Source organism: Prionailurus bengalensis, chromosome C1 (assembly GCF_016509475.1).
Source record: "Prionailurus bengalensis isolate Pbe53 chromosome C1, Fcat_Pben_1.1_paternal_pri, whole genome shotgun sequence".
NCBI lineage: Eukaryota > Metazoa > Chordata > Mammalia > Carnivora > Felidae > Prionailurus > Prionailurus bengalensis.
The window spans coordinates 12094857-12107355 of NC_057345.1; the positions used below are offsets into that span (position 1 = coordinate 12094857).

The window sequence follows — 12499 nt, forward strand, 5'->3', positions numbered from 1 at the left end:
CTCAGAGGGTGAAGTGAGATAGCAGGTGCCTGGGTAGAAGCCAGTTGCTTTCTTTAGCTCCTGGCGCTGGGCTAGAAGCTTCATAAGAGCAGGGGGCTCAGATACCCCACTGCAAGGTTGGTTCCCTCGCCCACCCCCCGCCCCCGTTCCTACTGCTTGGCTTTGAAGAGGCTCCACCCTCTACGGCCATCTAGGGAGGAGCCACACCTGCCGCTCTGCCCATCGCCTTCATGGGGCAGGAAGCCAGAGGAAGCTTCTTCCCAAACCACAGAGGATGTGGAAGTCTCTGCCGTCTGCTGGGGTTACCTCTGGGGAAGTGGCTCTCCCTGTGTGGTCCTCTGAGTGGTTTGTGGGTTGGGCTCCAGGCACCTGTGGGTCAGGACCCATCAAGGAACTTTCCTTGCAGGGCTGCTGCTCCCTTGGGGACTGACGAGAAAGACATAAAATATGTGCGGTCCACGTGGCCAAAGGATTGAGAAGTCACTAGTTTGGGCCAGTTGATTCTAGAGCGCTGCCTTACTTCTCAATTTCTCCAGCTTCCCTAGATTTTTGCTATGAAAGCGGATTTTCTCACCTAGTGACAGAACCCATGACAAGATGATGGCTGTTCAGACACATGAAGTGGGGTTTCAGCAATTTGGTTTATAGTCTCCTGGGCAAAAAGGAGAAGGGCCAGAGAGAATTTGGGTGTTGGGGTCTGTTGGTGGCATTCTGTCCCTGCACCGAGTGAGTGGTCAGTGGGACATGAGAAATGAGCATTGTTGGTTCCGCCCAGAAAAACCACCCTCTGAGTGGGAGGGAGGTCCCTCACTCTGGTCAGGCGTGTCAGAAACGTCCCGGGTCGTCAAGTCCAAGGGGCCAGGAATAGAAGGCCTGTGTGGTCCCTGTGGCACTGAGTGGGCCTTGCATGCCGTGGGTAGTTGAAACCAATCAGTTGAATTGTGTTTCTGGAGCATTTGCTCTACCGCAGGCTAGATGCTTTCTCATTTATCTTTTTTTTTTTTTTTTAACGTTTATTTATTTTTGAGACAGAGAGAGACAGAGCATGAACGGGGGAGGGTCAGAGAGAGGGAGACACAGAATCTGAAACAGGCTCCAGGCTCCGAGCAGTCAGCACAGAGCCCGACGCGGGGCTCGAACTCACGGACCATGAGATCATGACCTGAGCCGAAGTCAGATACTCAACCGACTGAGCCACCCAGGTGCCCCATCTTTTTGAAAACTAATGTTAAGTATTTATTTAAAAAATTTTCAGCTTGGGGCGCCTGGGTGGCGCAGTCGGTTAAGCGTCCGACTTCAGCCAGGTCACGATCTCGCGCTCCGTGAGTTCGAGCCCCGCGTCAGGCTCTGGGCTGATGGCTTAGAGCCTGGAGCCTGTTTCCGATTCTGTGTCTCCCTCTCTCTCTGCCCCTCCCCCGTTCATGCTCTGTCTCTCTCTGTCCCAAAAATAAAATAAAACGTTGAAAAAAAAAATTAAAAAAAAAAAATTTTCAGCTTTTTTGAGGTATAAAGGATTCCCTTCATTGAGTTAACACATCTATCACCTCACATACTTACTTATTTTTTGAGTAAGAACTTAACATTTATTCTCATTGAGACTTGAACCACAATTCTAGTAGGCGAATGCTGTTAATGCTCGTTTTATAGATAGGAAAAGAGAGGCACAGAAGTTAAAGTTGCCCAACGACCAGGTAAGAAGACGTGGCTGGGTTCAGTTTTAGAGAAACTGGACGAATTCCACAGTATTACTTTTGCAGATGAAGGCACATCGTCCGGACACAATCGGGGCACAGAAGTAGCACAAAGGACAGGTTACCGTCTCTCCGCTCAGATCTGCAGTTTCTATTAGAACGAGCCTTTGTGACTGTTAAAAATAGAACAGTTGCCTGCATGCAATCCAGGGAAAGATGAAATAAGCAGTCAATACAACTCTCGGTTGGTACCGTGTTCCCATTTGGCCCCGGTGGAGACGGGGTGCCCTGAAGCCACAAATCTGACGTGCCCTGAGGCAGATTTGCAGTGACAACTCCCAGGACACTGCCTCGTACCAGCAGCTGGGGGGGCAGAGCTCGTCTTTCTGAGCCATCATGTTATTCGTGGGAAAAACTTATGTTTCTCTGCAGACCTAGATATTAGAAGCAAAGTCAAATTATCCATGAATCCAAGGAATGTGACCTCCCCGAGGCTGAATCGGGTGTCAACGGTATGGAAGTTATGGGGGCTGCCCCGGGGGTTTTTCAGTTCTCAGTTCCGGGTTTAGGCTTCAACACCACAGGATGGGTTACCTGTGTGGTCTCACTGGGGTGGTCGAGCATCTGAGATGCTATACTTTAGGGCGAGGACCCTGTTCTGAATTTCTAATAATACAATGTTTGTGTTTTTTTTTTTTTTTTTTTTTTTGGTGTGTGTGTGTGTGTTTTAATTTGGCGACCTTGGCAGGGATGGCAGGGAACGTATCTCGCTCATCTTTACCCCCCAGCACCTCGCCTCTCGTAATGAGTAATGCTGGAGACAAGACTAGTGCTTTTGAACTGTCCCTTTTCAAAGCCACCAATGCTCATTAAAGGTTCATCCTGGGTGAGTCAGACATTTTTCTTGGCTGCCTGCCTCACGATGCAAGAGGCCTTTGTTTCCTGGATGATCTCACTGCTGGGAGTTAAAAAGCAGCCTTGGAGTGTTCCTGAATGTAAGGAGGGCTTGCCCGAATGGGCAGCAGTAGAGAATCACTGTGCACCTGCCCACCAAACACTTAACCAGTGGTTCCAAAGGCTAAGGTGGACAATAAATCACACACACACACACACACACACACACACACACTGAGGCAGATCATTATTAGCACCAAAGAGGCCCTTATATATTGTGGGGTGAGAATAGAACGCTGCTATATTATTGACGATAGCCAAAACGTGGAAGCAACCAAGTATCCGCCGAGGGATGGATGGATCCAGCAAACTGTGGCATCTACACACAATGGAGTATTATTCAGCCTTAGAAAGAAAAGTAATTCTCGGGGCGCCTGGCTGGCTCAGTCCGTGGATCTTGGGGTTGTGGGTTTGAGCCCCATGATGGGTGAAGAAATTACTTAAAAAATAAAATCTTAAAAAAATAAAATCTTTTATGAAGAATGTTTATTTTTGACAGAGAGCATGAGCACGCATGTGGGGGAGGGGCAGAGAGGGCCAGAGAGAATCCCAAGCAGGCTCTGTGCTGACAGCACGGGCGTGGAGCCTGAACCCACGAACCGGGAGATCATGACCTGAGCTGAAGTTGGACACTCAATGACTGAGCCACCTGGGCGACCCATATTGTACTGTATGTGTGTGTGTGTGTGTGTGTATATATATATATATATGTAGTTTTAAAAATTTCTTTTAATCTTTATTTTTGAGAGAGACAGAGTGCGAGTGGGGGAGGAACAGAGAGAGAGACACAAATCCGAAGCAGGTTCCAGGCTCTGAGCTGTCAGCACAGAGCCTGACGCGGGGCTCGAACCCACGAACTGTGAGATCATGACCTGAGCTGAAGTCCGACGCTTAACTGACTGAGCCACCCAGGGGCCCCTGCACTCTATTCTTGAAGGGAAAGCTTTCTGTATGCCCATTTGTCATGGCAGAAAGGTCTGGAAGGAAGTGCCTCAGCTGTCAGTGGGGGAGGCGGCGTGGGACTCGGGGTGTTTGCGGGGCTTTCCGTTTCCGGCCTGCCGCACTTTTGGCACCCTCTGTCTTTTCAGTGAATGTTGCTGCCTTCGTGGTAGAGCGTTACAGCCAAGGTGGCAGTGTTGGGAATTCGTGCTTGCCTGGAGAGGTCTCCTGAGGTCAGCCGTGGAACTCAAGGTCACGGCTGATCCCGGTCATTGCTCTGTGCTGGAGGCGTCTAACTGACTTAGCAAGACGCGGCTCGAAGTAATTCTAATACTGAAAGCTGCAGGACCCGGGAGGCTGTAGGACAAGGGCTCCCATCGGTGAACGGGCACATTCCCTCCTGCAGGCAGCAGGGGTGAGGTGGGCAGGGTCACCCCCCCCCCCCCCCCCGTCCCCCACATGGGCAGACCAAGAGGCCAGGAGGAGGAGGAAGCTGCCCGAGGGCGTCCCACGGGGGAAGGGCAAAGGGAACAAGTCCCAGGCCCAGCAGGCCTGTCCACCGGGACCCTGCCCTACCCCCAGGGGCTCAGTCCCAGGGTCGGGCCCTCTTCCAGGATAAGGGCCCTTCCTTCTGGCACCCGTGCATCCCTCTTCAGCAAGTAAAAGGAACAGGCGTGCTTTTTTGTTAATAAAGTAGAATAACATTTATTTATTTCTTAGAATCTTTATTATACATGCTGTATTCATGGAAAATCAAGACCTCAAATTGGATATAAAGTATGTCCAGCTGGGCCGGTTAAGTCGCGGTTAGCGCGGGAACAGTTACACTGACGCTTTCTTCCCCTTATAGGTGGCCATCATTTTCTTGATTTCAGCAATAGCTTTGCCTGGATTCAGCCCCTTGAGAGAAGAAAAGAGAATCAGTACCAAAGGGTACGTGAGACTGAATGAAGAACCCAGGGCCTGGGGCGAAACCCCCTCAAGCGGGGCTGGGGTCAAAGCAAGGCGATGCCAATCTCATCCTTTCAAAGCCAGGGGCTGGGGCTCAGGGCTCTCCGGTGTCCACCTGCAGACACCTCACAGCGGCCGGATGGCTCCGGTGACCCCTCCCGCCCCCCTGCGCAGACCCACGGGGGCCGTGTGCCTGAGACGCACGCACGTCCAGGAGAGGGCAGCTCTTCCACGGCCACGGCCGGCGTCCCAACCGGCCGGCAGCGCTCAGTCTCTTACACGTTCCCGTGGACACACAAGAGCCCTCACGGGTGCCGGGAAGGAAGGGCCCTCCCTGGGGACCCTTCCCAAGCTCCCGTGGCAGCCTGACTGGCCAGTAACCCTGATCCCGCCAGGAGGCACCATGACGAGCCCAGTGAGCGCCGGCCGCCTCAGCAGGGACACAAGGACGCAGCCGAGGTGAGAAGAGAGCCCCGTCTTTCTAGAAGCACAACTCTACCCTTGAAATGACAGTGTGGGTCGCACGGGCCCTGAGCAGGAAGTGGAAGTTTGCCACCTCTAACACCCATGGCCGGGGCGGGGGGCGGGGGGGGAGTGGCGCTGCCCTCTCAGGGGCCCGAATCTGTACGCACACGCAGCTCCAACAAGCGTGCAGAGGAAACTGAGGGAGTGAAGAAGGAGGTGGCACTTTTTAAAAAGTTTACTTATGTATTTTGAGGGGGGAGAGAAGCAGAGAGAAAGGGAGAGAGGGAGGAAGGGGGAAGGAGAGGGAGGGTGAGGGACAGAGAGAGGGGGAGAGAGGAGTAGAGAGGGAGAGAGAATCCCAAGCAGACTCTGTGACACGGGGCTCAAACTCACGAGCCATGAGATTGTGACCTGAGTCTGGTGGACGCTTAACCCAGGCTCCCAGGAGGTGTCACTTTTTTTTTTTTAATTTATTTTATTTTTTTAATTTTATTTTTTACTTTTTAAAATTTACATCCAAATTAGTTAGCATATAGTGCAACAATGATTTCAGGAGTAGCTTCCTTAGTGCCCCTTCCCCATTTAGCCCATCCCCCCTCCTACAAGCCCTCCAGTAATCCTGTTTGTTCTCCATATTTAAGAGTCTCTTATGTTTTGTCCCCCTTCCTGTTTTTTTATATTATTTTTGTTTCCCTTTCCTTATGTTCATCTGTTTTGTCTCTTAAAGTCCTCATGTGAGTGAAGTCATATGATTTTTGTCTTTCTCTGACTAATTTCACTTAACATAATAGCCTCCAGTTCCATCCACGTAGTTGCAAATGGCAAGATTCCATTCTTTTTGATTGCCGAGTAATACTCCATTGTATATATATACACCACATTTTCTTTATCCATTCATCCGTCGATAGACATTCGGGCTCTTTCCATACTTTGGCCATTGTCGATAGTGCTGCTATAAACATGGGGGTGCACATGTCCCTTCAAAACAGCACACCTGTATCCCATGGATCAATGCCTAGTAGTGCCATTGCTGGGTCATAGGGCAGTTCTATTTTCAGTTTTTTGAGGAACCTCCATGCTGTTTTCCAGAGTGGCTGCACCAACTTGCATTCCCACCAACAATGCAAAAGAGATCCTCTTTCCAGGAGGTGGCACCTTTTAACAACTTTCTCACTGATGCCACGCACCCAGCTCTGCCTGAGATCAAGCCCGTCCGGCCAGCTGGCCCTGCCCAGATGCTCCGCCCTGGCCTGACCCCGGCACTCCCCTCTCCATACTGGACTCCGCGGGGCCTGATGCCCCCGATCTTGGGCTATGGAGCCAGTGCTGTCCGCCCTGCAGTCCCCACTCTGGTGGGGCCGAGTAACTATGACGCCTCCCGAGGCCAAGGAGGCTGTCCTGGGAAGCCCTGGAACAGGATGGTCGGAGGAGACCCACGGGCTGCTGTGGAGTGCTGTGATCCGGACGCTCCAGATGATGGGATTTCTTTTAAGCCATCTCCCTCTCCTCACTCATGGTGTCATCTATCCTCGTGACTGCCTGGTCCCATCCGCTGAGAACCTTTTGTATGTTCGACCCTACTGCCAATAAAGCACTTCCATAGTGTGGGGGGTGGCGGTGGGGGAGGGGGGGAAATGTGTGGAAAGAAAGAAAAGAGAAAAAGAGAAAGAAAAAAAGAGATCTTCAGAAGGAAAGAAAAGGAGAGAGAACACTCTTCCAAGGCTGCTATGGAATGATCTCGAAAATAAATTAAGGGGTAAAGGCAGTGACTGGGACTGAACAGGCCCTGTATGCATTTGGTACAGCGTGCAATCTCTGGAAAGGCACACGAGAGGCGGGGAACATAGGCTGCGTTGGGGAGGTGGAGGGGGTGATGGGGTGAGGGATGAGCGTCCACGGTGCCCTGCCCGCCTCCGCTTACCACAGGACTAGTGGGTCAGCACACACGAGCCCACCTGATCTGGGGCAGCAGGAAGAGACTAGTCTGGGAGGCAGGGGGCCTGCTTTTCTGGCCTTGCCCTGCCCCGACAGTGACGTTGGCAAGTCGCTGCCCTCCCTACTCCTGCCCGGGCTCGGCTTCCCCGTCTGTAAAAGGGTCCCTTCCAGTTCAAACAATCTGGGCCTGTGTGTCCTCCCATGGGTCCCAGACAGCCTCCGTTCTTGTTTGCTCCCAGGTGTCATGCAAAGACGCCCGCCAGGGAATGCACCCAGAAGCCAAGTGCCCCCCAGGGCTGCTGTCTCTGAGTCTGGAACAGGCCAGGCATCTGTCTGCAGGCCCATTTCCTGAGCGCTCACTGTGCCAGGAGCTGTTCTGAGCACGTCAGTGGTCTAACTTGCCCCACAAATTAGAGGTCCCGGGGGCAGAGCCTCACCCCCGCCTGGGGGCCCCTACCAGGCCCCACTGCTGATGGACCACGAGAAGCGCCGTGGCAGAGATGGGCACCTGGAAACACGGGTGTCAGGCAAAAAAAGAAGGAAATTAGCCACCTGTATGTCCTGTTTAAGCTTGGCTGCCTCCCCCCACCCTTTCTTTAAAGCTGCTGGCTGGTTACCCCAGTTTCCATCTTGCTGCCTGCTCACCCACTCACCCCACTGTCTACAGTCTCTGCTCGAGGGGCAGCCACGCTTTGAGCCGCGTGGCCCGGGCTGCTCCCTGCCCACCGCCTGGACCGAAGGGCAGCCAGCCCACAGCGGGCCATGCGCCTCGGATGTGGCACGGAAACGCAGAGAAGACAGGCGGATGGCCAAAGCTGAAATCAGGGCGAGTCCAGGAAGCAGGAGGACGAGCAGGAAGGGGAGGGAAAGCTAGGTGAGCTCGAGCTGAGACTGAGAAAAGACCCCGAGAACGAACGGGTGTCTGTGCGACGCTGCGAGACGGAGGCACAGGGACACAGAGGGAACCGCACACGCCGCTTCGGACGCTTCGGACACGTCGGCCCGGAGGCAGGGCGGAGGGCCGCCGGCGCCTCGTACCTTGGGGCAGGTCCTCGTGCAGTTCATGATGGTGTGGCAGCGATACAGGGAGAACGGGTCCTGCAGCTTGGCCAGGCGCTCCTCCGTGAAGTCGTCTCTGGAGTCGATCATCCAGCGATAGGCCTGGGGAACCGGGGGCCGAGGCGCTGAGCTGGCAGCTTAACCCGTCACAGCTCAAAGCCCCAGGCAGGGGTGCAGAGGGGAGGGAGTCTCCCAGTTTAGGGGCCTTGTCTCTGCTCCTTAAGTCCTGCCATCTTTCAAGGCAAGGCCCCCCCCCCCACTCCTCGGTAACCCCCTTGATTAACAAGCCCCCAACTTCTGAGCCACACTGCACCTGGTACCCTGGTGCTTAATTACATGCGAGCAGGCACCGCCCCCTCATCACTTCAAGGCGCTCATTGGCTTCCTGGATGCCCAGCTTCTGAGTCAGGGAACCGCCTTCACAGCACCTACCCATGGTCTCCCATAGACTGATGACTTAAGATCTCTGTCCAGAGAGGATATTTAATATTTGTTCCACCGACAGACTCCCGTGATTGGTCAGCCCATCTGGGAGCCTGGCATGGGCCGGCCGAAGGCGGTCAACCGCCCGAGCACGGGCTGCTGGCGCAGGGAGGCGGAGGGGGCTCCGTTCCCCAGCACCTCACAGCGATGGTGCGGGTGCCAACGGTGAACGAACGGGCCTCGTCGTTCGATCTTTTATGTGGATGGGAATCAATGCTGCTAAGTGGTCACACCGCACGGAGCTTCCCTTTTCGTGGGAAGATCAGAAATGAGAACTGGTGTTTTTGAGCTGCTCGAGAATCTGAGAAAAGCACTGGCCAGAAACTTAAAAAGCACAGCTTTATGGGAAGGAACAAAGGCAGTTTCCCTGCCGTGAGTACACATGCAGCGATGTGCCCAGAAAGGCCGTGCTGCCTCCTCTCCAAGCAACCCCTAAACCCAGGACTCCAGGTTTTCATCAGCCTGGAAACAAGTTCCAAACTTACAGCTGGGAGGCTGCCCCTCAGTCAAATTTCTCTCTCCGGCCTGCACGTCCAAACTCCCCGGGGAGGGAGATGGGGGGCTGCCTGACAGATGTGGTCTGGGGAAAGCGGGCACGTGGGGAAGCAAGAGACAGCTGCACAGGGAATGCGTTTTAACATCTGCAGGGCGTGCGTTGCCTCGGGGTGACCCTCACCACACAGAAACGAGGTATCTTGCAGAAGATGTACTGAAACCACGCGAAGTCCAGGCACCCCATTGCCCTGCCTGTGACGGACACCCGTTGGCATCCTGGTTGCCAATAAGCCACCGTCCTCTTGGACTTCTGGATGCCTCAGTTTTAACTTCTCTTAGAGCAACGAAGGAGCACCTTACCTGCATAAGGACTGCAGGTCCCAGGTATTTGTCTCCGTTCCACCAGTAGCTGGGGCAGCTGGTGCTGCAGCAGGCACAGAGAATACACTCATACAGCCCGTCCTGTGCGGAGGGAAAGGGCGGTCAGGGGCCCAAGGCCGAAGAGACTCGGGTTTCTAGCCGACTGAATGTGATGTCGGCGGTCGGCACGTGAACAAAGCGACTATTTGCAGGGTTTTCTTGGCAAAACCCTAGGGGTGGCTTGTACGGATGTATCAGATTTGTAAAAAGAGATCTTGGAGCCAAAATGTAAACATTTGCTGGATTAGAACCCAGAGTTCTGAAGGCCAAGTCCAATGTACTTATCCTTTAATACACCACCTCTGTTACCTAAAAGCAAACAAACCCCCCAAAAAAGCAAAACAAAGAGAAGCAACCAGGGAAACCTGGGTGGCTCAGTTGGTTAAATGTCCGACTTCGGCTCAGGTCATGATCTCAAGGTTCATGAGTTCGAGCCCCGCGTCGGTCTCTGTGCTGACCAGCTCTGAGCCTGCTTGGGATTCCGTCTCCCTCCCTCTCTCCCTCCATGTCCCTCCCCAGCTCGTGCTTTCTCTCTCAAAAATAAATAAATAAACATTAAAAAAAACCAAAACAAAAACACTTCACAGCCTGGATACTGGAACTCAGAGTGACAGGGCTGTCCCCCACCCTGCCCAGCAATCCCTGGACTCTCGGTGTCAGCAAAGAACAGCAAGGTTCTAGTCCCAGTTGTGCCATGAGCGACTTTGCTCCTGTCTGCAAAACAGGTGGTGGAAGCAGGACCACCAACGGCCAGGACGTGTCTGATTTGCCCCCGAGTGTCAAAGAGCCTCTGATGGGGGTGTCAGCTTGGAAAAACCTGGTAATCTGCACACAGGTTTCTTTTGAAAAAGACAAACAGGGGCGCCTGGGTGGCGCAGTCGGTTAAGCGTCCGACTTCAGCCAGGTCACGATCTCGCGGTCCGTGAGTTCGAGCCCCGCGTCAGGCTCTGCGCTGATGGCTCGGAGCCTGGAGCCTGTTTCCGATTCTGTGTCTCCCTCTCTCTCTGCCCCTCCCCTCCCCCGTTCATGCTCTGTCTCTCTCTGTCCCAAAAATAAAATAAAAAAACGTTGAAAAAAAAAAAATTTAAAAAAATAAAAAAAAAAAAAAAAAAAGAAAAGAAAAAGACAAACATCCTGCAACACGGTAATGACGTGCCCTTCTAGGCAGCGTGGGCCTGCTCCAGACCCCCGGTCCACTGTGGGCCTTTGTGGGTTCACACTGCCCGCGTGGTCCCGAGAGGATGGCAGTCCAGCCCTTGGACAGATGCTCTTGCAGTTTCCTTCCAGAACACACTAAATGAAGGGTCTGCACGACCCCATGCTGCCACTCCCCACCCCATCCCCCCAAGCCACACTTCCTGGCAAGCATCTTGGCAACAAGATTCCTCAAAGCAAGACAATAAATGGGGACTAATGACCAGTTTCTCACGATCTTCTATGGACTGCAGGTACTGCTGCTTGCCTTCCTGGGATTCATCCTTTTTCTTCAAATAAGGCTCAATGGATTTGTACTGAGCATAGAAGTTGCTCAAGTCCTGAGGTTAAGAGGCAGAAGGAAAAAAGGGTCAGATTTCACCAGCACTCCTTAGCTTTCTTATTCACCCCATTTCGTGGACAATCCCTACTTCCCCCCGATCCTACAGAAGTCCGACTCACTTTGGCGTGGATCTGTGCAAAGACTACAGAAGGAGAAATGGTCAGCATTAATCGTGGCTCGGAAATCTCTCCCTCACCCAGTCAGGAAGCCTTCCAATCCCATAGCCCCTCCAGTGAAGGTGGTCAAACACGGGGAGGCAGAAATTAAAGTCCAACGCGTAACCAGTGTTGCCTTCCCCACTGGGATTTTCCACATGAATTCTTTGTAGTTATGGCCAAATTCTTGATTCTGGGACTGTTCCAACTCTACAATCTTGTGCCCAGTTATTCCCAAACAATCCTCACCAAATGAGCTGCTGGAGAATCTTCTAGGTGTGTTTATCTTCCACCATTCAAATTCCTTAACTCAGGGAAAAAGCCTGCCCTAAAGAACTGATAACATATCTTTCTCTCTCTCTCACACACACCTCTTCCCCTCTCCCCTGAAGATAAAAAAGGGGAAGGGATGGGGGGGATAGGAGACAGAAGGGGGGATGGGAGGGAGGGAGGGAGGGAGGCAGAAACTCACGGGAACAAGATCCTTTATCACATACATATGTGGAAGAGGGTAGATTTTGGAGACTTTGCTGAGGTTGGTGTCAATCCTGCGGGTGCAAGCCAGAGTGTTGCCTCCGTTGATGTTCATCGCGCAAGAGCCACAGATGCCTGATAGAGAGAATGCATTTAACACCTCCTCCCCCAGGCTCAGGCAGTCCAGCTTCAAACTCTCTTTTCTGGAATGTTGCTCCTCTACCATCAGGGGCAGCACTGACACAGAATCCACCCGGGGCAGAAGGTGATGCTGTTTTCCCTCTCCTCCATCTTTCTGCCTGGAATGCAGATCTAACGGCCGCAGTTCCAAAAGCCATTTTGGGACCACGAGGCAACCTTGAGGCTGGAATCGACACGCCACAGATGGCGCTGGAAGGCAGAAGGGGCCTGGGGCACTGGTGGCATCGCAGAGTGCCCACATCAGTCCTAGCTCCATGATTCATGTATTTTCAGGGGGGAAAAAAGTTTTTTTAAAAGTCCCTGTTATTTGAACTCAAACTCTAACAGACAGAAACCAAAAGCAAAATATCATCTTCCGGTTTAGGCCTGGGTGTGGATCATCCACGTAGAGCTCTTACTCCGTTTTCACCAAAACTAGCAGCATAGCGGCTCTGGGGATATGAAACCCACGTAAACTGGCTAAGCACTGACCTTCCAAGGAGAAGAATGAACTAACTGAAACCAAAGCACAGCAAAAATAAGGTGCTGACGCAGGACCCTGATGATGAGACTTCTCTTTGCCTGGACTCACGTCCCGTGTATGGAAATTTCCTAGGTATTTCAGAGTTTAAAGATGACTATGCAATATGAATCCACTTCTCTGAAGCTGTCTTTTGAAGATCAGGCCAGAGAAATGTGATTACTTGTGAGACGTGCACTGGGTTATCACTTTAGTGAGACCACTCCCTTCTGTGAATCTT

The 12499-nt window shown here is 52.7% G+C and overlaps 1 protein-coding gene across 1 annotated transcript in view; it reads right to left on the reverse strand.

Moving 5' to 3' along the window:
- Positions 1-4262: 4262 nt before the first annotated feature.
- The window catches only part of SDHB (succinate dehydrogenase complex iron sulfur subunit B), a 31426-nt gene continuing 23189 nt past the window's right edge, over positions 4263-12499 (reverse strand). The window contains exons 4-8 of the mRNA XM_043573880.1: positions 11557-11693; positions 10811-10927; positions 9333-9434; positions 7974-8096; positions 4263-4484 (exon numbers count right to left, since the gene is read on the reverse strand). Of these exons, the coding sequence (XP_043429815.1) occupies positions 4407-4484; positions 7974-8096; positions 9333-9434; positions 10811-10927; positions 11557-11693 (557 nt within the window). The 3' untranslated portion in view covers positions 4263-4406. The remainder of the gene's footprint in view (positions 4485-7973; positions 8097-9332; positions 9435-10810; positions 10928-11556; positions 11694-12499) is intronic.